We start from the raw sequence: 27,673 nt of genomic DNA, 5'->3' as shown, positions 1-27,673 counted from the left end.
TCAAATCGCGATTGTTTTTCACTTAATTGCACAGCCCTAGTACCCAACATCACTGATTATAATGGCTTCAACGGTCCTCTGTTGCATCGCGCCGCTCGCGTCCGGTGTCTTGTTCAAGCAGCAGACAAGCGGTCAAGCGGTGTCATAAAGGTAAGTTGCTAACTAGTTACCAGTGCGGTGGAGGCATGAGTCTGTTGAATGGTGATTTAACGCTACGTTGTCACCTGGCGAGACGCAATGCTATAAAGTAAATAAACAATGTCCCCGTCTACTCTCACAACGATCTTATCATACTCGTTTGCTACATTAGCTAGCTAGCCATGTTTCATACCTTGTCAGTGGAGTGGAAGCTGATGTGTCTGAAGAAGAGAGCTCCTTTTACTGAAGTGAAAGGGTTGGCTATTGACACGGGTCGCCATTAGCAAACAATAGAGCGCGCTCTGCTGGACAAACTACGTAGTTACACAATTTACAAGCATTTTATCCGTGCTCTGTTCTGTAAAAAATAAATAAATTCATATCGGCGGCGTATCTGTGTCACATACGCCGACACTGATATATCTGCGACGGCTCATATCGGTCTGGCTCTAATTTTAAGTTTATGCACAGATCTAATATACTGTTACACAACATGCGTTAGCGTTCTCAAGTAATTAGCTTCCAAAACTCCCCAAGATGGGCATTATATATATATATGTATTTAAATATGAGGTGACCAGTCATGAAATTATCTGGAAATAACAGTGGTCATGTGCAAATTCATATTAGTATCACTCGCATCATTCATTAAACCAGTAACTATTGGTCAGTTCTTAAAAGTCGATTGTCTTCTGTAATGTAGTCAAAGTTAAATTACTCATGAGTCAAATACATTCATGCAAAACTGATAAATGTGTCCAGGATGCTAACATCAATCTTTACCATGTCAAGAACGGTTTCCTCATACTAGTTGGATGCAGTGGTGTAGGAATCAGTGACACTTGTGCATATTTGTCGGTTGTCATGGTCAATCAATGTGAAAGCAGAGCCAGATCTTGAAGTGTATTCACTGCGAGTGGTCTTTCGCATGTATTTATAGCCCTCATCACTGTTGCACCTGCACACCTCACTTTGTAAGTAATAAATGATTCCTGTCATAAAATCAGTATATATCACTATATTGTGAAAAGTGCTATACATTTAAAATTGAATATATTCATCTGGGTTTGTGGTCTTTTTGTACAGCACAATACTTCTAATTATTATTATTTATTTTTCCCCATATCAATTTGAGTGTTATACCCCTGCACCCCCAGTCCAGGGTCATATATTCATGGAGGCTCGTTCGTGATCTAAAATACCTATCCTGAGACCTCGGGGAAAAAACAATGCTTTGTGAATGAACCGTATTTCTCCGCCAGTGCTAGTTGCACACCCAGTCTGCACTGCAAGCGCCGCGCGCACATTATAAACGCTCGGAGAGTAGGCAGCTCTGCTGATAATTGGAGCACATATCTATTTTTGTGGCGTTGCGTCACGGCGCGCTACAGTCTCCGCTCGCTCCTGCCGCGCACACAGCTCTCTTCACTACAACAGCAGTCATGTGATGTGTGGCAGCACAGTGTTCACTGGCAGCACAGGCAGCGACTTTACAAAAATTGGGAGCACTGTGGAAAATCCAGGAGCACTTTCTGATCAATGAAAGACATTAACTTTCACATTACAGGGTGAAATCTGCTCCCTTAAAATGGTTTTCAGGTCCCTTACCTTTTAGAAGGGCTTTTTTTCCCCTTCTAACCATATAAAATGTGTGTCTCAGATTTAAAAACTAAATTGATAAAAGTAATTACAATAAGACAAATCTTTGTTACCATTCAAATGAAATGGGATCAGCAAAATTCATCTTTGCACTGCATCTTTCTATGCATTTACACGAGACACGAGGGCTCAGAGGTGGCATTTACACTGCCATTACAATTGTATAAAAGTTTTATGAAATGAAGGTATACAATTTTGATTATGGAAAATGTAATAATAATTTTAAATATGAAAATAAAACCGCCTGTATGTGGCAGCAAAGTTAAGTCACTGATTCAATCGTTTTGTTCCAGATTCATTAAATGATTAATTGAATCACTGACTCGCCCAATTAGTTCAGAAGCGCAGATTTATTCAGTAACGCAACACCACTGTGTGTTGCTCAGAGATGTGCAACACTGCTTTGTTCGGGACTATTTTTGTTGCTGATTTAGAGCACAAACAATGTAGTCTTTAAAATGTTAGTCACTTAATATTAACCGCTGTTGAATATAATCTGTATCACATTTGCAATCATGCTGATATTTGGCACGGCAGTCTTACACCACTGCTTTTGATCATTCAAATGTAATATTTTCAGTTGACAGGCTCATGTGAACTGGTTTCACCTCATAAACATAAATAAACAAAAAGACTGTTCAATGTCTGAAATGTAATCCGTCGCTCACAACTTGCTTTTGCTCTTTTGATTGAAGGCATGAAAACTAGCCATATGCATTTTGAGTTAGTTTTTATTCAGATTGTATTATACAACTACTCATGAGCTGTGATTTGGTGTAAGTGTGTATATATATATTTATAAAAAAAATGTTTGTGCTATGGCAACGATTAATCGCATCCAAAAGAAAGGTTTGTTTACATAATGTGTGTACAATTATTTTGTGTATATATATATACACACACCTGCATGGAAAAATGCAAGAAAAATTTGTTATATTAAAATATCTCCATTTATATATAATTAAAATATATATATATATACATACATACATAATATATTCGAATACATAGCTTGGTATTTGATATCCGTTCGAATTAGATTTTTCTCAAAAGTGACAGCCCTACACACACACACATTATGTAAACACAAACTTTTATCTTGGATGCGATTAATCGTTGCCCAGCACTAATATTTTTACATTCACATGAAGTAATTTTCATTTGCGAAGCAGCTGGAATGGTGGCGTTGTAGAGCCCTGCCTGCGTTACTGTGGAGTGCATGATGGGAGTTTGTGAAGCCTCTAAGCACTAATTGATGTAGTTCATGTTCAGATTAGAGGTTTAATGTGACCTCAAGCAGGGAGGAAATCCACATTTCCATTCAGAAGTGTCACAGTAGGACCAGACAGGAGTGCATTTGACTTTCTTCAGGAGACGGGATCAGTTCTGCCGAGATCTGAAGCGGCTCGCTTTGCTTCAGCAGGAGCCGTGTCGAGATCATGACGAGCTGATGTTCTCTGCTGCGGCGCTGCGTTAAGAGAGGAAGGAGTTAAAGGCCTGCAGCTCGTGCTGGTCTGGAGGGAGGGGGTCTTACATTATTAAACCCCACAGAAACAGGGCAGCGTGTAATATACGCAGAGCAGTGCCCTGCTCACCTCCTGTACCGCACAGATTTAGCTGCTCATCTTTGTGCACACTGTAACATCTATTTCCAGGATGGCTCTGCTTTGTCATGTTTAAAGGAGACCTTGTTTCCTTGCCTAAACTGCTATGCATTATGTGTTCTGAAACTTCTTTAAAACAATGGGTGTTGTGAAAAATACATTTGACTTGAATTTCCAAAAAAAAAAAAAAAATCTTCAGTCAAAAATTGACAATGTCTGGTAAAAATAACATTTAGATGAAGCATGTTTGCAATTGCACATGTAAATAAAGTCTCTGGCTGAGCAAATATTTGCTTTTCTTTTCTCTTGGAACATGTGGTTAGGTTCGCAGTTGCATCCTTGATATTTATGTTGTTGGTTAGTTTGTGCATGCGTGGTTCATAGCTAAAACATTACAAGACAAGCTAGCGTGCAACCAAATGTGTGACCCTGGATCACAAACCCAGTCTGGAGCCGCACGGGTATATCTGTGGCTATAGCAACTATACATTGTATGAGTCAAAATTATAGATTTTTCTTTTATGGCAAAAATCATGAGGATATTAAGTAAAGATCATGTTCCATGAAGATATTTAGTAAATTTCCTACCGTATATATAAAACATGTATTTCTGTGAGTGAATGCAGCACAATCGTGAACATAAATGCACAACTTTAAAGGAGATTTTCTCAATGTTTCGATTTTTTTGCTCCCTCAGATTCCAGATTTACAATAGTAAATATTGTCCTATCCTAACAAACCACTTATTTATTCAGCTTTCATATGGTGTATAAATCTCACTTTCAAAAGTGACCTTTGTTTGTGGTCCAGGGTCACATGTGTCTAAGCAAGATGTAGATGTAGATGCAGATGTCAATTTATCTATATTAATAACTAAAAAACAAACAAACAAAAGTGTAAAGAGAAAAATGACTGATTATATTTACTTACTGCAAGCTGATAAATTGCCCGCGTGGTTCAAATGAGCAGCGCCAAGTTATTCCTGCTTTTGGAGTGTTTTCCAGTGGATGTTTCTCATAGGGGGGAATTCATGTTAATTGGGACACTTTTTGCCATTGAGATTGATTGGGGAAAAGTGTCCCAATAAACCTGAATTCACCCTACATAACAGAACTGGCAACACATAATTGAAGAGAGTTTGTGCGACCTCTAACAGAATGTAGTTGTAATCTTATACATTACCGTTCAAAAGTTTTGGAAATGATTAGTAAGAAATGAATAGTTTTATTCAGCAATGATGCATTAAATTGATCAAAACTGACAGTAAGACATTTTATAATGTTACAAAAGCTTTTTATTGAAGATAAATGCTGTTCTTTTGAACTTTTCTTATTCATCAAAGAATCCTGAAAAAAAGTACTGTGTTCAACACTGATAATAATAATGTTTCTTGAGCATCAGATCTTATACTGATTTTTGAAGGATCATGTGACACTGAAGACTGGAGTAATTATTTAATCTTTAATCACTGGAATAAATTAGTTTACAATAAATTCACATAGAAAACATAGTTTTACATTGTAAAATACATTGTTTTTACTGCATTTTGATCAAATAAATGCAGCCTTTTTGAGCAGAAGAGACTAAAAAAACATTTTTAAAAAATCTTACGGATCTAAAACTTTTGAACAGTAGTGTATGTGTGCATATATTTGCTATTATTAATATTAGAATTTCCTGTTTCATCTTTAGTCCTTCACACATAAGCCAGCACTGTTGAGATGCACATGATGCACCCAAATAATGGAGCAATGGTACATTTAATAAGAGTAGCCTAATAATTAAAATTACTTTTTTGCACATTATTGTTGTTAATAAGTTAACTTCATCTGCATATCAGTTAAAGCTCAATGCTTAACTGTTAAATTTCCAATAAACACACATTTAATATTATTAGTAATGTCACTTACTAATGCAAAACGATAGTCATTTTATGATTAAATTAACTTTAAGATCAAATTTCCCCCCAGCGCTACCAAATCAGGTGCTGGCGTCACTATCAGATATACATGTAAAATGCTAACCTGTAAAATGCTAACCTGTTTTTTGGTTCATTGCTTCTTCCCTCACTTCATTCTCTATAACATTTGAGCATAATATCCAAATCACTGATTCACAAACTGCTCTACTGTTACTTCTATCCTATGATTGACATCTGGTGTTGCTTTAAATACCTGTTGTCTGGTCATGTCATATTCATCACGTGGAGAATGTTTTTGTGAATATTAGGCTATACCGCACACAGACTGTTTATTTGAAAGGTACATTTGTGTCGTGTTCGAGAGCAGTGTTGTTGAGGTGAAGCTAAAGCTGTATCCAGGTTGAAGCGGCCGCTGACCCCGTATTAGCAATATTAACGTGACACTTTATCAGCTGGATTATGTGAGGCTTAAACCGCATCTCTGTCTAAACGCGGAGCCGGCCAATCAGCCGTTAGCGTTCAGGTGAAGGTGTTCGTCCAGTGTAGATCCACACAGAAGGTCTTTGGTCCGTTGGAGACACAGGAGCTGTGTCTGGGAATACAGAATCCAGGTAAGGCTTCACTTTCCTCTAGAAATAAGACTGCACACCCGAGGGAATGGTCACGCGAGGGAATCGTGAGCTAAATCGTGTACTTCTGCGGGACCTCTGATGGCTTTTTGTGCTTTTTAGATGGACGTTTTGAAGTGACTAGAACTAGTTGTGCTGAATAAGGCAAGATGTTTCTACTGTAGTCCTTCTGTAGGAGTGTGTCCTCACACTGTTGTTGGTCAGAGGTGTGTGTTCTTGTTCATCTTGATGTGAGATGTGAGTGAAAGTGTCTGCAGTGGATTTGGGTCAGCAGGAGAGTTCATCAGCAGATTTGGTGTTAACCGGATTTGTGCGGACGCGCTGAATCAACTGTGTCCCTGGATTACAGGAGTGACATTGAGAACGGGACGAGCTCTGCGTCTATGTCCACTCGCACTTTACTCTAGTCTCTCTGACCAACGAACCAACTCTTGACCCACATAGTTCAACAAGCCTTTACCTTTGGATTGATTTCTTTCAGTGAAATACAGAAAGTACGGAACTTATATTGCCAGGTATGGGTGTGATTTTTTTATTTATTTGAATGGTATAGGGCTAATTAAGAATAATACCTATTTTAAAAAAAAGGTAATTTTATATCTGTGAATTAATATCTGTCGTACAAATGAGGTTCGATCGGTTTAATACAAGAAAACTGAATCTAATTTTCATGAAAAAGTATTTCATGTGAGATAGATAGATAGATAGATAGATAGATAGATAGATAGATAGATAGATGGATAGATAGATGGATAGATAGATAGATAGATTAGAATAAACAGCCATATTTACCTACATAAATTTAATATTAAAAAATGCAACATATCTGAACATATTGGCATTGAAGCAGAGTTTGAAAAAAAGTTTGAACTGATTCAAGGAAATTACCGTATCAACTCTAGCATTGTTTGACGTTTTAATGAGTCTCTAGGTAAACATCTGTCTTTACACTCATACCCATGAGTCAAGAGAAGATAATTAAACTACGGTCACGATGTTCATGTGTTAACATGACCTTAAGACAACAGCTTACTCCAGGGTTTCTATTGAAATCAGCGCTCAAACTTTTTTTTTATATATATAAACAGAAAGAGAAAGCGTTTTTTTTTTTTTTTTTTTTTTTGCCAGAGTGCAGTCGTTCATACACGAATGTTCAGCGCGAATATTCAGTTCGGGCTGAAAACCAGAAATACAGCGGTGCACAACTTTCAGTTTCTGTCACGGAGAAGAAAAAAGTTGTCAAATTAGTCCTATTAAATGGAAATTATGTCTTGGGTTTGTACTACAGCCATTCAGATTTTTTGTATTTGCTATGGTGTTTACCAAACCACATTTAAATGCAAGAGAACTGAGATGAGAGTAGGAAACAGCAGCGGCTCTGAGCATGTGACCAAAGAAAACGAATCTCATTGGTTAGCTGGTTTTCTTAACAGTGTGATGAAAAGGTTAGATCACTTCTTCGAAAAATAAATAAATAAAAAATCCATTGCATTGTTTACAAATATTTGTCAATAGTCATCACAGTATATACTCAGTATATCATCCCTGATTTTTTTAGGAAAGTGTATCCGATCATAGGGTCTAGTTAAACGGCAGCGTATCATATTCACTATATAGTAATGTAATTATCTGTGCTCGCCGGTGAAGTGTTTGTGTAGTTGTTGTGTGATTGTGTTGGAGACACGCAGTAATGGTGATCTTTAGCACCGGCTCGCTGCACAGCACTGTTGCTAAGCAACGGCTTCACGGGTTGGCAAGGACACAGGCGGAGAAAGCGACGTGCTCGCATCCCTTCATTAGTGTTGGAAATGTCTTTTCTCACAGTGTCCAGTGGTAACGGGGCTCTAACTATAGCGCTGATGTCAGCTGTGCTTGTGCATGTTGTGGGTTGAACGACTAGTGTATAATGATGAGGCTTGGTGTCTCCATCACTGCGATCAGACGGGTTTGATGTGTGCCGTTCACTTAATGTTCCCAAACAGCTGGACCAACAGCAGTAGGATACATTTTGATCATGCAAAAACAGACCTTTTTATATTGAAATTAGCATCAACTAAGATTATTACACGGCTCTGTGGAGTGCTTGATTCTAATTGGTCAATAGCGCCATCCAGCGGTAATTTATTCCCAGATGACAACCGCTGAACACAGAAACACCGGCTCACCCGGGTCACTGAAGTCAGCAGCGCTAGGGGCGGTCTTTCCTCGTGGAAGTTATGCGTTTGGTGAGCTAATAAAATATAAAAAGTCAATCGAATCAATATTTTGTGTACAGTTATTTATTAATTATGCCATCCAGTATCGTGGGCTCGCTCTCTCTCGTTTCATACAAATGCAGCTGCTGACATTTTGTGACTATATTTTTATACACTGTTGGATTATAAGATACAAACAGGCACAATTTCAAAACAGTTTAATCTGAAATCAATATCTCTTATCTCCATAATTAGTAATATTGAAATGCTGTGTAATAAGACTGTATATCTCTTAAATGTCCTCTAGTTTGAACTTGCTGCTGAAACGGCTCTCTCCGTGAAGCTTTGCGTTTAAAGAATAAAATAAAATATTCAATATTTCAACTCAGATCAATATTTTGTCTAATTATTTACTTTTGTGGAAGTAGCCGTGTAATAAGTGGTATAATGTACATCCAACCGGTTGTTATCTCAGAATAAACCCCTTCGTGTGTGTGTGTGTGTGTGTGTGTGTGTGTGTGTGTTCAGAATAAACCCCTTCAGGCTGATGCAAGACCTGATCCTGATCACCCTGTCGGAGTTTATTCTGAGATAACAATCGGCTGGATATACATTATCCCTTACTTTAATAAATGCTTTAGAAGTATTAGTCATTGTTAGTTCATGTTAACTAACAAACGCTACATTTGTTTTGATGGCAGTTCATCAACTTGAGGAGGTTGCATCTTTAAATGTGTCTGCTTTTAACACTGCCATGCAATGTACATGCATGTAAATCAGTTGTTTAGTAATATGCAATCATTAGAGTAATGTTGTTTGTGTGTTTTTCAGATCAGTGCGAGCGGCAGTAAGCGGACGGAGTGAAGCCCATCGTCTAGCAGAAGAAAATGAGCGAACTCGACCAGTTGCGTCAGGAGGCTGAACAGCTGAAAAACCAGATCCGAGTCAGTCGCTGCATGCTAAACACGGCACACACACGCTCAACACTTTTCACACATCGCAATGTGATAATAGCTACGTATACATTAATCTTGATACATTTGAAAATGGCGTTTTCTTTTCAAAACGCTCTGTCCACGCTAGGGCTGTCAAAATGGAGGAAAAGTTAAATTAGAATTTCTTAAATATTAGCAAATTATATTCAAATTCTAAAGGCAATTCATAATGTTAGAGGAAAAATATACTGTATTGTCTCCTATGCCCACAAGAGGGCGCAAGCGAGCACAATAAGCGAATATTAACCAAATCTAGCTTCGCATCTTTTATTGAAATGAAATGACACTTTTTAAGTGCATTCACTTTTGACTTTTTTTTTTCATAAATAAAATGCTATTTCCTCATAAATGTGCATGCAAGGAAAATTAGGTTACAATAGTGCATAAAACTGTGTTAGTGCATCAGTGACCTGAGAAAACACACTTCAACACAGCGTAATGAACTACATAAACACAAAACGGCAAACTGCCATTCCGAAACACTCACTTCTACTCACACATCTACATATTGTTCATCAAAAACACCCGACGCTCAACTTGATCTGAGCGAGTGCTGAGCGCTTTGTGTTGACGATGTTTCCAGCAGATGCAAACACACTCATATCTGCCCGATGTGCAGGTTTGGTCAAGTGTCGTTGCATGATTTTTGCCACCAACTGAGTGTTTTCGTCAGCAGGAAGAACCTTTTTCCGCCATTTTTTATTATTAAAATGCAGCCGCACCACGATAGCTAACAAAACAAACAGCGTACCGTAAGTTACGTCATCATGACGACACACCAAAAATTCAAATGCATGGTTTTTGCATTCGAATGTGCATTTAAATTTTTTTTTATTTGTATACAATTTGACAAATATTCTAATTTTTATTTGACAGCCCTAGTCCACACTAGCTTTTTCCAAAAGTGAACAGTGAAATGTTGGAACATGCTAACATCATCTTACTGTGCATGCATGAAACTCACTGAGATGATACCAAGATACCAGACAAAATAAAGTTCAATCATTTCATTAGCAGAATATCCCATCACTCACTGGTGCGTTCGGGTCAGTCGCCGCTCCATGTCTGGTCTATAACACAATCGCCCTCATGTTTTTTGACACACGACAATTTTTTTTGTCATCTTTGCAGGAATGTAATATGAAGATTGTACAAAGTAACATTTATCTTTAGCAACGCTCATTACACACATTTGTTTGTTTTTGCTCAAACACTGACATGCAGTGTCATAACCAGTTTTTATCTTAATCGCCGCAAGCAACAAGACATTTTACCAGTCACTCAGGACAATTTCAGTCATGTGATGCTGCATAGGCTTATTGGGACAAAATCCACAAAATGGAAAACCAAAGTACTTTGGGCTTGACGCTTTCTGGATGGAGCCTGGTTATGACCCCTCTTTGCATCTTTACTTCTGCATCTGTCTGAAGTCTTGTGTTTGTGAATGTGGCTTTATCTGTGTTTTTCTTCTCTAGGATGCACGGAAAGCATGTGCGGATGCCACCCTCTCTCAGGTAGGACTCTTTAAACATCAAAGCACCATCACAAATAGACGTCTCAAATCATGTTGTATTCAGATATGGCTGTTTCTTAAACTAGGTTTTGTTCTCATGTGTTTCTGGCAGATCACAGCCAATGTTGAGGCTGTGGGGCGGATTCAGATGCGCACTAGACGGACACTGAGGGGACACTTGGCGAAGATCTACGCCATGCACTGGGGCACTGACTCAAGGTGATGCCATGAGCTAGTACAGCTGTGACGGGTAATGTACAGAGGAGTCATGTGTGTGATCTCCAGCAGGCTGTTGGACACATCAAAGAAGATTTTCACTAAAACACAGCCGCACGTTGACAATGACAAGTGAAAAGTCAAAAAAACGCTTCATATGATACGCAACAGCTTTGTTTCTGAATCTGCTAGGTCACATGACTGGATCACATTTACTGCAAAATTATTTTACTAAAATATTTTTTGTTTTGTTTTAGGACCAATACAGATTTTTTCATTGTGACATTTATATTCACAATTCATTCAAATTCTGTCTCCCCATTAAAAGTCCAGGTGCCAAAACTTAGATTCAAAAAAGGTTATAAATTCTTCATAAAGATAAATCCATATGAATCTAGTGATTGAAGAGATGTGATTGCTTTGAATTGATGAAGATATTTAATTTAGACTTTTATTTACATCTAAACAATGATCAACACGCATGCATACATACACATAGTATACAAGGTAGCTTGTGCGTGTAGGAAAAATACCACCATGATTTATAATCGCATGCATTTGTATTTATTTTATTTCACCACTGTAGAAGGAGAACTGTAGAAGCGCTTTTTTACAGTAATGAAAATTGGTGGTGCTTAATTGTCATGAAAATAATGTCATTGTGCAAAAGCTTTTAATGGCTGATATGCCTTGCTAAGATAACATGTTGATTATGCGCCTGCGATAACTCTAGTTGAAAAATTACTTGGAAAAATATTGAATATCAGCAAAAATCCCAAATCATGCATCCCTAATCCAATCACACCAACCTGCGGGCTGGGCGGTAAACTGATAATCATAACAATCAACGACATATAATTATCATGAGAACCTTATAATTGTGTGTTTGGGACATGGATTTTAATGAGACTTTTGTTTTTGTAATCAGCCTCTCAAAAATTATATAAATTTTTTTAATTTAGATTTATCGGCCAATATATCGGTTATCAGCTTTCAAATATAAATAATTATCGGTATCGGCCAAAATGTTAATATCGGTGCATCCTAGTTTTAATGATTTAGCTAGTCTATCCAGTTGAACCCACTTGATGTGGCGCTGTTGCGTTGGTCATTCAAAACATTGTATAAATAGAGAAGCTCAATGCAGAGAAGAACCGTAGCCAAGCCGTTCACACACAACACATGTTCTGCACTGCTTTTCCATTTACAGATATATTTGACCATTGCACTCTTGTCTCGCATCAAAGAGATGCATATTTACTTACTTTTCAAAAAGTTCAACTAACAAGAATAGAATGCAGACAACAATATAAAAATAATAGTGAAACTGGATATGATGAATATTCCACATTATTTTAAGGCGGTCTGATTAAACACAAGCGTCTTCTTTTGGCATTAAGGAAATCCTTCGAGGATCCGTGTGTATTTCAGTGCCTGTGTTCTTCATAGAGAGCAGCTCGTCTCCTCATCTGTGTCACTGCGTGTCATTTAACTTTGTGTGAAGCTGTAACTACCAAGAACATTTCTAATTACATAAATCTTCAGTTGCATTGAATCCGGAGCACTTTGCGTCCGTTCACTATGCGTGTTTGTTCTTGGTGCACAAATGAGGACGCGCCACAACAGGAGAGTTTAGTCTTCACACACTGTTAGGTGTTCAGCTGTGGTCTGAGATCATTTGAAGCGCTCACATAATGCATGACATTTCTGTGTACATGCACATATGCCTAACAACACAGCCTTTAGCGTGACTATATTCACAATAACACAATCTCCCGAACCTCTGTTTTAAAATATAACTCTCGTATGTCTACAAGCGAGTTTTCTGCTGGACTATTGAAAACAAGATCCTTTGAGAAGTGCGAGTCTTCTAATGTGATTATTATTGTATGGACATCATGTTTTCTTTTGAAGGGTTATTTGACTCTAATCTTAAAATAGTTAAAATAGAACATGATCATGTCATGCATAGTCGGGATGTTTTATATCCATTTGATAATCATCAGACTGTTTTCTGATCACAGATGCGTTCAGGCTAGGGATGCTCATTTCGGTTCATTTTCCCGACCGACAACCGCCGCTCGTTAACCGTTAATTGATAAGATTATAATATTGAATTGGCATTAAATTTAAAAAAAAATGACAAGTGTCTGTGACCCGTTAAAAATATCACACAAAAAAATCATGGGTTTATTTTAATGTGCAAACAGATCAACACACAAAATTTTCACACACCTGCAGCATTTTTCTGAGACAGAAAAACTGAATAATATAAATAAAAAACATAAAAAAGGCCTATGCATTTTTTTTTTAAATGCTTAAATAACAAATTAAGATGACAAAAAGAAAACTGAATCCGTTTGAAACTTTGAAAAACCTTTTTTCGTTTGAAAAAAGTTTTTTCGTCAAATAAAAATAGCAGGCCTACCTCAATCCACACCTTGTCTAGTTTTTATTTTAAAAAGTAACATGTCTACATGATGTGTGGTTAGTCTGGATGGCACAGATGTCCCGGCAATACAGAGATGGTGTCTCGCTCGAGTGGCCAGCTTCGGGAAGCGCCTTTCATTTGCTAATGGATGTTTGCTTCGCAAGTGATATTGCGTTGTACTTGCAAAATATGCTTTGCGGTATTAAAATACTTTACAAGTAACTTTGTCGCCCTTTCTGTCGAAATAGTCCCACACATTACTACTTTTCGCTCGCTTCATTTTGCTTGCTCAGCGGAATATGTCTGTACGCACGTATGGTTGCGTGTCGACATAAAGGCTATATAGTTTTTTTATTTTTTTTTATTTCTTTTAACCATGCAGCAAACGTAAAAAAAAAAAAACCATTTAAACCGTTTAACTGATAGTATTAATCAATCAAAATTGTACTTTCGGTTAAATGGTCAATATGAGCATCCCTAGTTTAGAGTGAGTTGAGATGATCATTGTGCTCATTGTTCTCGGTTTCTTAATTTCTACCCTCTCTCTCTGTGTGTTTTTTCCCCAGGCTTCTTGTTAGTGCTTCCCAGGATGGAAAACTTATTATCTGGGACAGCTATACTACAAACAAGGTAAAAGTGAAAGCCAATGCCATGTGTGAACTGATGGTTTCATTTAGTGACATGACACGTTAGAAAACTTCTTAGCCTGGATTCTCTCAACTGATTTCATGAGGCTTTTAAAACTGTATTAACAATGGAACTGTACCAATTTCAGTTACATAGCAAAAACTATATAAATATTTGGAGGAATAAATAGATGGATAGATTGATAGAGAGATAGACATATACATAGATGGATAGATAGATAGATGGATAGAGAGATATACATATACATAAATAGATAGACAGACCTATACATAGATTGATGGATAGATAGACAGACATACATAGATGGATGGATGAATGGATAGAAGATTGATAGAGAGATAGACATATACATAGATTGATAGATAGATGGATAGAGAGATAGATGGATAGAGAGATAGACATATACATAGATTGATAGATAGATGGATAGAGAGATAGATGGATAGAGAGATAGACATATACATAGATTGATAGATAGATGGATAGAGAGATAGATGGATAGAGAGATAGACATATACATAGATTGATAGATAGATGGATAGATAGATAGAGAGATAGACATATACATAGATTGATAGATAGATGGATAGAGAGATAGACATATACATAGATAGATAGACCGACATATACATAGATTGATGGATAGACAGACATATACATGGATGGATAGATAGATGGATAAAAAGTCTGCACAGTGGATCTCATTTAAATTGTCCAATTGTAAATTGTGATGTAAAACCAGGTTCATTGTCCAACCGCTGTACTTTGATGGTTATAATCAACAGATTTTTGTCAGTTCATGCGCTCAGTGATTGGCTTCAATGCTCACTGCTTTGAGAAATACACTGTAAACGGAAACCTTAGACACAAATGCACATCAGCAGGTACTGCACTGTGTCAGAGCTAAAGAAAGACTGGCATTTCATTTTTATCATTTCAGTTTCTATTGGCAACTCTAAATGGGGGCGTGATCTCAGTATTTGGCAGAAATGATTTGCATTGCCTTCAAAATATTTCTTGCTCGCAGCTTCTAAAGGAAACAGAAGTGCCTCGAGGAATTAGAACCACGATCAAAATTCCTTTCGTTCTTGTGATGATTGTGCAATGACACAAGTAGAGCCGGCAAACCTGTTTTTATGTTCTCAAATCTTTTCATCTGTCAACTACAGTAGTCAACATTTCAAGTGGATCAAAAAAGTTAATCAAAGTTGTCCCTAAGACAAGACCATGTATAGCTTTGATGAAAAGGTTTGGTCCACTCACTGTAGATCATGTAGATTCAGAACCACGTGTCATATGAAAGCTAAACCTCTCTGACGTGTTGGTGTGTAGGTGCACGCTATCCCTCTGCGCTCCTCGTGGGTGATGACTTGTGCTTATGCCCCGTCTGGGAACTACGTGGCCTGCGGAGGCTTGGACAACATCTGCTCCATCTACAACCTCAAGACCCGCGAGGGGAACGTGCGTGTCAGCCGTGAGTTGGCTGGACACACAGGTGAGCGCTCTCACACATTCGTGTCTACACTTGAGCCTCAGTGTTTGTGTGTCTGTGTCGTGTTCTGCTCTCCTTCCTGATGTCGAACTGCTGTCTTTACTCAGGCTATCTGTCCTGCTGCCGTTTTCTGGATGACAACCAGATCGTCACCAGCTCAGGCGACACCACCTGGTGAGTTTGGGCACTGCTTTAGACCAAACACTCATGATTATCAGCATTATAGTTCTCTATGGAGTTGTCACTGACACTTGAATATATATTCGGCCAGTCTATATACAGGTGAATCTGGAAAAATTTGAATATAGTGCAAAAGTTCATTTATTTCAGTGATTCAACTTAAAGGGTGAAACTAATATATTATATAGACTCATTACATGCAAAGTGAGATATTTCAAGTCTTTATTTGTTATAATTTTGATGATTATGGATTATGGAAAACCCCAAATTCAAAATGAGAATATTGTGAAAAGGTTTTCATAAGCTGTAAGCCGTAATCATCAAAATTATAACAAATAAAGGCTTGAAATATCTCACTTTGGATGTAATGAGTCTATATAATATATCAGTTTCACCTTTTAAGATGAATTACTGAAATAAATGAACTTTTGCACCAATTTTCCCAGTTTCATCTGTGTATAGACTAAAGGTTGAAACTGATGTTCTTGTAAATTCGTCTGCTTTGTTTCACAAGAGCTGTTTTTAATCTTATAGTAGCATTCAGTTATTTTGCAGGATCATATCTGTCAACGGGCCATATTACAAGACAAATTATCATAAATGGAAATAATTTTAGAAAACTGGAAACTTGTTTCCACCATTGAATAAAAATAAAATAAAAAATGTGATGGCGACCTCTCACAATTCTGACTTTTTTCACGTTTAATTGCAAGTTTATCGAATTTATAACTCACAATTCTGACTTTTACCAGAAATCGCAAGTTCATCGGGCAATTCAGACTTTTTTCCCCTCCAATTCAGAGTTTAACTTGTCATTCTGATTTGTTTCTTACAGTCACGAGTTAATAACATACAATTCAGATTTTTTTGTCGCAATTGAGTTTGTGCAATTCTGACTTTTTTTCTCTCGCAGTTGCGAGTTTATCGTTCAATTAAGACTTTTTTTTCTTCACAATCCAGAATTTATAACTCTCAATTCGGACTTTTTTCTTGCAATTTCTAGTTTATAACGTTTTTGTTTCTTTTCTTTTTTTTCACAATCTCAATTCGGACTTTTCTGACAAAATATTGAGCTTATTACTCTCAATTCTGATTTCCCCTCTCAATCGGGAGTTTGCCACAATTCTGTCTTTATTTCTCACAATTCTTAGTATACATCTTACAATTTTTAGTATTCATCATTCTAAACTAAAGTAATTGAGACTTTGTTTTGCAATTGCGAGTCAAGTCACTTTTATTTATACAGCGCTTTATACAATACAGATTGTTTCAAAGAAGCTTTACAGTGATAACAGAAAAATAATGCATTCCGGCTGTTGTTCAGTTTCATTGTAAAGATTACCAATAAAAAAAAAAAAATTCCGAGAGCAGGAACGAGCTTCCATATTTAAAAAAAAAAAAATCATATAAAGCCCTATTGAAAGGTGTATTGAATTATTATTAGCTTATTATTTCACAATACTGATAACAATGACTGGAACAGTGTAAGTTCAAGCGTTTTTTTGTGTTGCTCGTTCCAGTGCTCTGTGGGACATCGAGACCGGGCAGCAGACGACCACGTTCGCTGGTCACACCGGTGATGTGATGTCACTGTCTCTGGCCCCAGACACTCGTCTGTTTGTGTCGGGCGCGTGTGACGCCTCTGCTAAGCTGTGGGACGTCAGAGAAGGCATGTGCAGACAAACCTTCACCGGCCACGAGTCCGACATCAACGCTATCTGTGTAAGACACACACACACACACACACACACACACACACACACACACACACACACACACACACACGTGATGTTATAACCTGGTTTTCTCCTCTCAGTTTTTCCCCAACGGAAATGCATTCGCCACGGGCTCGGACGACGCCACCTGCAGGCTGTTTGACCTGCGTGCCGATCAGGAGCTGATGGTTTATTCTCACGACAACATCATCTGTGGGATCACCTCCGTGGCCTTTTCCAAAAGCGGACGCCTGCTGCTCGCCGGCTACGACGATTTCAACTGCAACGTGTGGGATGCTCTCAAAGCCGACCGCTCAGGTCAGTGTGAGAGACGTCCTGCACGGATCACCCATTTCACAAACTACTTTAGAATTACTGATGATGATGGTGATGAAACTAATTAGGGTCTTAAAAAGGTCTTAAAGTCTTAATTTGCCCTTAAAAAGTCTTAATTCACCATTACACAAAAAGAAGACCTTAAAGTCTTAATTCACCATTAAAAGTCTTAATTCACCATTAAAAGTCTTAATTCACCATTAAATGTCGTAATTCACCATTAAAACGTCTTATTTCACCGTTAAAAAGTCTTAATTCACCATTTAAAAGTCTTAATTCACCTTTAAACTATCTTAATTTACCATTAAATGTCTTAATTCACCATTAAAACGTCTTATTTCACCGTTAAAAAGTCTTAATTCACCATTAAATGTCTTAATTCACCATTAAAACGTCTTATTTCACTGTTAAAAAGTCTTAATTCACCATTTAAAAGTCTTAATTCACCATTAAATGTCTTAATTCACCATTAAAACGTCTTATTTCACTGTTAAAAAGTCTTAATTCGCTGTTAAAAAGTCTTAATTTGCCCTTAAAACGTCTTTATTCACCGTTAAAACGTCTTTATTCACCGTTAAAACGTCTTTATTCACCGTTAAAAAGTCTTAATTCACCGTTAAAACGTCTTAATTCACCGTTAAAGTCTTAATTCACCTTTAAAACGTCTTAATTCACCGTTAAAACGTCTTAATTCACCGTTAAAGTCTTATTCACTATTAAAACGTCTTATTTCACTGTTAAAAAGTCTTAATTTGCCCTTAAAACGTCTTTATTCACCGTTAAAACGTCTTTATTCACCGTTAAAACGCCTTTATTCACCGTTAAAACGTCTTTATTCACCGTTAAAACGTCTTTATTCACCGTTAAAAAGTCTTAATTCACCGTTAAAACGTCTTAATTCACCGTTAAAAAGTCTTAATTCACCGTTAAAAAGTCTTAATTCACCGTTAAAACGTCTTAATTCACCGTTAAAAAGTCTTAATTCACCTTTAAACCATCTTAATTCACTGTTAAAACGTCTTAATTCACCGTTAAAACGTCTTAATTCACCGTTAAAACGTCTTAATTCACCGTTAAAAAGTCTTAATTCACCGTTAAAACGTCTTAATTCACCTTTAAAACGTCTTAATTCACCTTTAAAACGTCTTAATTCACCGTTAAAAAGTCTTATTTCACCGTTAAAAAGTCTTAATTCACCGTTAAAAAGTCTTAATTCACCGTTAAAACGTCTTAATTCACCTTTAAAACGTCTTAATTCACCGTTAAAACGTCTTAATTCACCGTTAAAACGTCTTAATTCACCGTTAAAACGTCTTAATTTACCGTTAAAAATTCGTAATTTACCGTTAAAAAGTCTTAATTCACCGTTAAAAAGTCTTAATTCACCGTTAAAACGTCTTAATTCACCGTTAAAAAGTCTTAATTCACCGTTAAAAAGTCTTAATTCACCGTTAAAACGTCTTAATTCACCGTTAAAACGTCTTAAAGGGATAGTTCACTTTAAAATTACAATTCTGTCATCATTTACTCACCCTCAAGTTGTTTCAAACCTGTATTAATTTATTTCTTCTGCTGAACACAAATAAAGATATTTTGAAGAATGTCAGTAACCAAACAGTAGTCTGTACCCATTGACTTCCATAGTATTTTTTTTTTCCTACTATGGAAGTCAATGGGTACAGACTACTGTTTGGTTACTGACATTCTTCAAAATATCTTTATTTGTGTTCAGCAGAAGAAATAAATTAATTAACAACTTGAGGGTGAGTAAATGATGACAGAATTTTAATTTTAAAGTGAACTATCCCTTTAATTCACCATTAAAAAGTCTTAATTCACCGTTAAAACGTCTTAATTCACCTGTACACAAATGAAAGCCTTAAAAAGGTCTGAAATCAGAGCAGAAAGTCTAATTCTAAAGTTTAATTAATATAAACCTAGTGTACAGTCGTGCTGCTTCAGATTTTTGAGGAAACTGAACCGTATTCATCAAAGACATCAAAATGTAGCATGTTTTCTACAAAAATATGAAGCAGCACTTCACTTTTTAATATAAAGTTTATATAAAGAGCTGAGCAATAATATAGTTACATTTCTTGGTGAGAAGAAGAGACTCTTTCAAAAACATCCTTATGAGAGTTGCATCAGTTTGTGTGAAACGAGTGATGATGTGGGAGAACCCGCCAGGTGTGTGTCCCGGTCCGTGACGTGTGCATGTGTGTGTGTTCGCAGGGGTTTTGGCCGGTCATGATAACCGCGTCAGCTGCTTGGGCGTCACTGATGATGGCATGGCTGTGGCTACCGGCTCCTGGGATAGTTTCCTGAAGATCTGGAATTAAAGCCGCAAGGTAAACGGATCGGTTCTGGCCACTGCTCATTTAACAGACGACCGGGCTCAGAGTAAACCCACAGCCTTGTGGTGCGGTCAAGGCCTCCTGGGAAGTTTGTGCGCACGATGTGGGAAGTCGTGTTTACAACGAGTCAGATGGCGGAGTACTTTCTCTTAATTAATTACTCAAAAATACAGTAAAGGTCATTAACTCTAGTTCTAGAAAATTAAGAACAAAGATTTGCATCAGGTGTGCTTTGTTTTTTTTAATGTTTTTAATTAATTTATGAAGCCACTTCCAACTGTATTGTTACATGTTGCATTGATATATCTGACCCTGGACCACACACCAGTCTGGAGTCGCACGGGTATATCTGTGGCAACAGCAACTATACATCGTATGGGTCAAAATTATCCATTTATGCCAAAAATCATTAGGATATTAAGATCATGTTCCATGAAGATATTTAGTAAATCTCCTACCGTAAATATATAAAACATGTATTTGTGTGAGTGAATGCAGCACAATCGTGAACATAAATGCACAACTTTAAAGGAGATTTTCTCAATGTTTCGATTTTTTTGCTCCTCAGATTCCAGATTTACAATAGTTGTGTCTCGACTAAATATTGTCCTATCCTAACAAACCACACATCAGTGGAGAGATTATTTATGGTATTCACCTCAATTGAAAAAAAAAAATGGACCCATGTGACTGGTTTAGTGGTCCAGGGTCACATATTATAATGCCATCATATTCTGTGCAGGCGATTAGCTTACTGCGCTGTAAATAGAGAAGCCTGACAATATCACTGATAAATACCTTTAAGTATTGTGGTATTCCTCCATGTTTCTCACTGACACGCCCACAACTCGTGAAGATCGGCGCTTAGAGAAAACCCAGAGCTCCCCACTGTGTAGGTAAGAATTGTCTAAAGAACTTTTTTTCAAATTGGCTTAAACTGTCTTTATATACCAACACATAATTAAAATGTAAGTACTTTGAAAAAGAGAGTATAAAAATTTAGTGACTATAGTGTATTTAATCTTCAAAAAACACAGCTCATTAATTCCTACGAGACGAAACAAGTGATTGGCTTGCGCGACTGTCACTCTCCGTCGCCATGACTACCGCCGCTATTACTGGCTCTGCCCACGTGCGCGCAGTCGCGCACCCGTTTTTAGGCGGGAGTGAATGGAATTAATGAGCTGTGTTTATTGAAGATTAAATACACTAGAGTCACTCAGTTTTTTATACTCTCTATTTCAGAGTACTTGCATTTTAATTATGTATTGGTATATAAAGACAGTTTAAACAAATTTGAATAAGTTTTTTTAGACAATTCTGACTTACCCAACCTTTAAATACGGTCTATACGAGATGACTTGAACGCGCACTAGCCTTTCCAGACTCAATCCGTCACTGCTCTTTATAACGTAAAACAAGCAGCACATTGGTTTTTGAAGACAAGAGCCCGAATCGGCATCAGAACCCCTGTCGGTTTCCTCTGAGGAGGAGCCGGGTCATTCTGTAAGGCTCCAGTGATGTCAGATTTGCAAATAAATAGTTGTGATGATGCCTCATCAGTGTCCATCATCACACACGTGCATCTCTACTGCCCTCTGCTGTTACACACACGTCAGCTGATCACAGAAATACAGTCTTCAGTTACATCCTGTTAAAAGCCTTAAATGCTGTGAGAGAAGTCGGAATTGTTTTAAAAGGATTAAAAAACAGGAAATCAACCTCATTTGATTATTAATGTCAAAAGGCAATAAATTGAGGACCAGTGATGCTTTTCTTCTCTATATCAGCGTCAGTGTTTCTGAACTCCTGAAACGCCTCCATTGTAGTCTTGAGTTTCTTCCGGGAACGAACACGTCACAATATTCCTCATTATAATAATTCATACGCAGAATAAAGGGGCGGGGCCTGATTGAGTTAGTTAGTAGTGTGTTAAACTGGCGGTTATGGTAAGGGGCGGGACATTTCCCAAACACACTCGAAGCGCTCAACCAATCACAACACACTGCTCCAGCCGACCAATCAGAGCACAGTGTGCTTTTCAGAAGGAGGGGCTTCATAGAGACAGGAAGTGAACAGAGCGTTACCAAAGAGTATAGAAGTAACAAGAGGCGAAACTCTGTTGCAGTTTTGACAACAATCGCTAGATGGCGCTGTGGTCGCACTGGCGCCATTTTGGACTGAACCAACGGCTTTACCGTCAGAACAACTATACAACTATAACTGTACATATGTCTGGAAATTATTGGAACCTTAGAAAACAGTGTTCTGCCATCAACTGCAACAACTACCAGTGTACAACCAATAACTTAGCATTTCGTAGATTCCCCAAAGATACAGAGAGGTAAAGTAGAAAAGGGTTTTATTAACGTTAAAGTGAGCTAACGTCAACGATCACAGATGCTGTAACGTTAATGTAAGCTATCCCATAACCAGTAAACCCAGTAACAGTTTGCTAACGTTATGTATTTGGTCAATATTGAGTCAAGACTCGAAATGGGCTTTTTAAATCGCATATTTTCAGAGTATGAACACCTAACCTGGCAAATGACCGCTTTATTTATTCATTGTTATCACTAAATCCAAACGGAATATAACGTTAGACCTATGGTTGGTCTTGTTTTAAATTTGCCAGATTATTGTTGAAGTGAAATAAATTATGAAAGTGAAACAGTTTATTAAAATGTTTAAATGTAAAAATATAGCCTAATATTATTATATAATATAATATTTTAATCAAGATCTTACATGCGCTTGATGAGGTAGCACACACACACACGCAAGCTCTCTCGCTCCCTCACCCGGGAGAGTTTAGCTAATTTGCGGGAACTTCCGGGAGACTTGGGATGTCTGTTATAGAGATATTCAAAACTAAAAACTACTATTTAGTTCTCTTAACCGCTTTTGAATTGGAACCGGTATCGTTCAATTCTATGACAGCTGTGTTGCGTTCAGTCCAAGATGGCGGAGCTGCTGCTCTGCGCACGGGTGCGTTTGTTGCAATGGAACGTTCTATTGAGTTTCGCCTCTTGTTACTTCTATACTCTTTGGCGTTACTGACAGACTGGGAAGAGAGGAGCCGCAACAATGGAGAATATGAGGAAAGTAATCAACATTACAGCAGGAAAACCTGTTCTAGTCGAGCCTGAAAACAACATCAAGACTTTGTACAACGGCAGAATAGTTCCTCTTTTAATAAATGTGGCTCGCAGTAAATGAAAACCAGCTGTCACTTATGATCATACTGTTGATGAATTATGACAATGTTTACTTTATGGTGTTTGTATTGTAATATGTTGTAGATATGTTTGAGTGAGTGGAGTCGTAACATTGATGTATCAGTACATGAAGTGTGTGTGTGTGTGTGTGGAGTAAAGCATCCCGAGTCTCTGATAATCAGTGTTAATCCTAGTTGAAAGTGTACTGAAGTAAACCAACAAGTTTCTGATTTTAAGTAAATGTTTCCTTCCTTTCTTCCCAGATCGCGTCCGGACTCTACGGTTGACTGGAAGACCATTCCAAAATGAAAATGTTCGATTTTATTCTCCTCTCTCCTTCTCAAACACAACAGAACTGACCCCCCGACATCTAGAAACGGCAAAAGAGCAAAACGTCTCCTTTGGAAAAGAAAAGAAAAGAAAAAAAGAGCACAATTGTTACACTCGGCTAGATTGTAGTTGGCAAGGGGATAAAAGTTGATAATTGTGCATCCTTCTGGGACCATTTCTGAGAACATAAAGACACTCATTCCACTGCTATGTCATTATGCTAACGTCATCTGTCTCGAACATGAGCAGTGTTTTCCTCAAAGAACGTGCTCGATAGCTTTATGGGCCGTGTGGACCTCTCTCCCCCAGCCAGGATCGCACATCTGCTTTTCTCTTCTAGTTCTTCAAGATTTTGGGATCAAATTGGTAGTTAAAACTGTTAAAATCCGTCTTTACGTAAAGGATTTGATCAGGGGTCCATTAGCTGCTATCAGGCCTGTATATTTAATCCCGGGAAATTTGATTAACACATTTGTTTTGTCTACTTGCAATTTTTTGTTTGCACAAGTAATGACATTTTTTCAAAAGCGTAAACTAACCAAGCACGTGCTGTTCATGATGACGAATGCTCGATTTTCCAAGATGAAACCATGTCAATTTAACCACACTTCCGCTCATGCGTTTTTTTTTTTTGTGGAAAATGAGTAATTCAGTGAAGATTAACCAATCATTTTAATAATTTTATTTGGTATTTTTCTCTCTTTGATGTGGAGGATGTTGAAGGAGGGGTGGGCGGTTCTTCATTTCTTTTGTTCTGGTTTCGACAGAGGTGCCCGTTTTGTGCTTGGAAAACAGTTACTACTCTGTGAATGACATGTTGTATAAATCAATGTTTGAAAATAATGATATTGAAAACTTTTTAAGTTAAAAAATCTAAAAAAAAATCTTATTTTGGTTGTCTGCCATGGGTGGGAAACTCGTAGAATCGCATGCTGTAGAATTGCTTAAAAGAGGTGCATATGGAACTAAGTCCTTGATGTTTTCTTTCTTTTTTTCTTTTTTTTTCTTTTTTTTTTAATAACCTGTTTAATAGATCACCACAGTATTTATTTTACTTTTTTTTCTTTTGCTACTCTGTGCATACACAACTTAGTTTAACTTTCAAAGCTATGCACTTAAGAGAAGCAAACATGTTGATCACACAAATGAATGGTGAGTTGTTCTGTCCATGGAGAGTTTGTGAATCCCCCCCACACACACACACACACACACACACACTGACCCTGTACAAAAACACTCTCAAATAACTAGAACAAAGAAATCTCTCTCTCTCTCTGTAGCAAAAGAAAAATTTCAGATACAAAGACAGTGCTAGAGACATTTTGTAACAAACAGGTTTTCTGTTCTTTAATAAAAAAGGCGGGAAGTAACGCAGCATCTGATCGGCAGACGTTTTTGTCCTTTCCTCTCGACATGTATCAAGAAAAGCTCTTTCCTTCGCTGTAGTGGCATTTCTTCCATTCTGTTATTTCTCTGCAACATTCTGTACAAACACAAAACAGTGCTGTCGTTGTGCGTTAGGCCTGGAGTCGGCAAGGAAAATAAAAGACTAAAAAAGAACTAAATTTGCTTTTCTTTCTCCCTCTCTTCTCTTCCCGGTCCTCTCTCCATACGGATAACTCCCCCACTGTTCCCTTATCCATCTTTTGTATTTAATTTTAAAGTCAGTGTACAACAGAAAGCTGGATGCAAGATAGAAACTATATTAAAATGTACTGTTATTTAAGATGTAATAAAAGCAGTTTGAGACGATCTTACGTTGTTTCTCCCTTTTTTTTTTTTAATGAATTGATAATTTTCTGCAGGATTCCTGACAGGAGAAGAGAGATGCAACATTGCATTAAAGCAGAAGGCAGAGTAACGAGTGTGTGATGCCACACACTGATGGTTATGCACCGTTCTGCTCTATAGGTGGAGCTGTGACCAAACACTGTTCTTACTGCACAAGATCACATGCTAATGCTAGTTTATAATCATGTGATCAGAAGAAGACCATCTATGATCTTACAGCATCCATCCATCCATCCATCAATGATCTTACAGCATCCATCCATCATCCATCCATCCATCCATCAATGATCTTACAGCATCCATCCATCTATGATCTTACAGCATCCATCCATCCATCCATCCATCTATGATCTTACAGCATCCATCCATCCATCCATCTATGATCTTACAGCATCCATCCATCCATCCATCCATCCATCCATCTATGATCTTACAGCATCCATCCATCCATCCATCCATCTATGATCTTACAGCATCCATCCATCCATCCATCCATCTATGATCTTACAGCATCCATCCATCCATGATCTTACAGCATCCATCCATCTGTGATCTTACAGCATCCATCCATCCATCCATGATCTTACAGCATCCATCCATCCATCTATGATCTTACAGCATCCATCCATCCATCTATGATCTTACAGCATCCATCCATCCATCTATGATCTTACAGCATCCATCCATCCATCTATGATCTTACAGCATCCATCCATCCATCCATGATCTTACGGCATCCATCCATCCATCTATGACCTTACAGCATCCATCCATCCATCTATGATCTTACAGCATCCATCCATCCATCCATCTATGATCTTACAGCATCCATCCATCTATGATCTTACAGCATCCATCCATCTATGATCTTACAGCATCCATCCATCCATCTATGATCTTACAGCATCCATCCATCCATCTATGATCTTACAGCATCCATCCATCCATCCATCTATGATCTTACAGCATCCATCCATCCATCTATGATCTTACAGCATCCATCCATCCATCTATGATCTTACAGCATCCATCCATCCATCTATGATCTTACAGCATCCATCCATCCATCTATGATCTTACAGCATCCATCCATCCATCTATGATCTTACAGCATCCATCCATCCATCCATCTATGATCTTACAGCATCCATCCATCCATCTATGATCTTACAGCATCCATCCATCCATCTATGATCTTACAGCATCCATCCATCCATCTATGATCTTACAGCATCCATCCATCCATCTATGATCTTACAGCATCCATCCATCCATCCATCTATGATCTTACAGCATCCATCCATCCATCCATGATCTTACAGCATCCATCCATCCATCTATGATCTTACAGCATCCATCCATCCATCTATGATCTTACAGCATCCATCCATCCATCTATGATCTTACAGCATCCATCCATCCATCCATCTATGATCTTACAGCATCCATCCATCCATCCATCCATCCATGATCTTACAGCATCCATCCTATGATCTTACAGCATCCATCCATCATCCATCCATCCATCCATCTATGATCTTACAGCATCCATCCATCCATCCATGATCTTACAGCATCCATCCATCCATCTATGATCTTACAGCATCCATCCATCCATCTATGATCTTACAGCATCCATCCATCCATCTATGATCTTACAGCATCCATCCATCCATCTATGATCTTACAGCATCCATCCATCCATCTATGATCTTACAGCATCCATCCATCCATCTATGATCTTACAGCATCCATCCATCCATCTATGATCTTACAGCATCCATCCATTCATCCATCTATGATCTTACAGCATCCATCCATCCATCCATCTATGATCTTACAGCATCCATCCATCCATCTATGATCTTACAGCATCCATCCATTCATCCATCTATGATCTTACAACATCCATCCATCCATCTATGATCTTACAGCATCCATCCATCCATCTATGATCTTACAGCATCCATCCATCCATCTATGATCTTACAGCATCCATCCATCCATCTATGATCTTACAGCATCCATCCATCCATCCATCTATGATCTTACAGCATCCATCCATCCATCTATGATCTTACAGCATCCATCCATCCATCTATGATCTTACAGCATCCATCCATCCATCTATGATCTTACAGCATCCATCCATCCATCCATCTATGATCTTACAGCATCCATCCATCCATCCATCCATCCATGATCTTACAGCATCCATCCATCCATCTATGATCTTACAGCATCCATCCATCATCCATCCATCCATCCATCCATCCATGATCTTACAACATCCATCCATCCATCTATG

General features: G+C 37.8%; 1 protein-coding gene across 3 annotated transcripts in view; it reads left to right on the top strand.

Moving 5' to 3' along the window:
* gnb1a (guanine nucleotide binding protein (G protein), beta polypeptide 1a) overlaps positions 1–25,326 on the top strand; it is a 47,125-nt gene extending 21,799 nt beyond the window's left edge. Inside the window, exons 1-11 of one of the 3 annotated variants that reach the window (XM_079638347.1) lie at positions 2,883–5,933; positions 8,978–9,090; positions 10,617–10,655; positions 10,767–10,873; positions 13,868–13,931; positions 15,282–15,444; positions 15,549–15,615; positions 17,142–17,343; positions 17,438–17,654; positions 19,905–20,020; positions 23,508–25,326. In XM_079638347.1, coding sequence (XP_079494473.1) covers positions 9,034–9,090; positions 10,617–10,655; positions 10,767–10,873; positions 13,868–13,931; positions 15,282–15,444; positions 15,549–15,615; positions 17,142–17,343; positions 17,438–17,654; positions 19,905–20,011 — 1,023 coding nt within the window. In that variant the 5' untranslated portion in view covers positions 2,883–5,933; positions 8,978–9,033 and the 3' untranslated portion in view covers positions 20,012–20,020; positions 23,508–25,326. Of the gene's footprint in view, positions 1–2,882; positions 6,467–8,977; positions 9,091–10,616; positions 10,656–10,766; positions 10,874–13,867; positions 13,932–15,281; positions 15,445–15,548; positions 15,616–17,141; positions 17,344–17,437; positions 17,655–19,904; positions 20,021–23,507 lie in introns of those variants that run through there. The other 2 variants (XM_079638348.1, XM_079638346.1) reach the window with 2 other exon arrangements.
* Positions 25,327–27,673: the final 2,347 nt, after the last annotated feature.

Source organism: Phoxinus phoxinus (genome assembly GCF_949152265.1).
Source record: "Phoxinus phoxinus genome assembly, chromosome: 15".
Taxonomy (NCBI): domain Eukaryota; kingdom Metazoa; phylum Chordata; class Actinopteri; order Cypriniformes; family Leuciscidae; genus Phoxinus; species Phoxinus phoxinus.
This window is presented reverse-complemented; position numbering and strand designations above follow the sequence as displayed.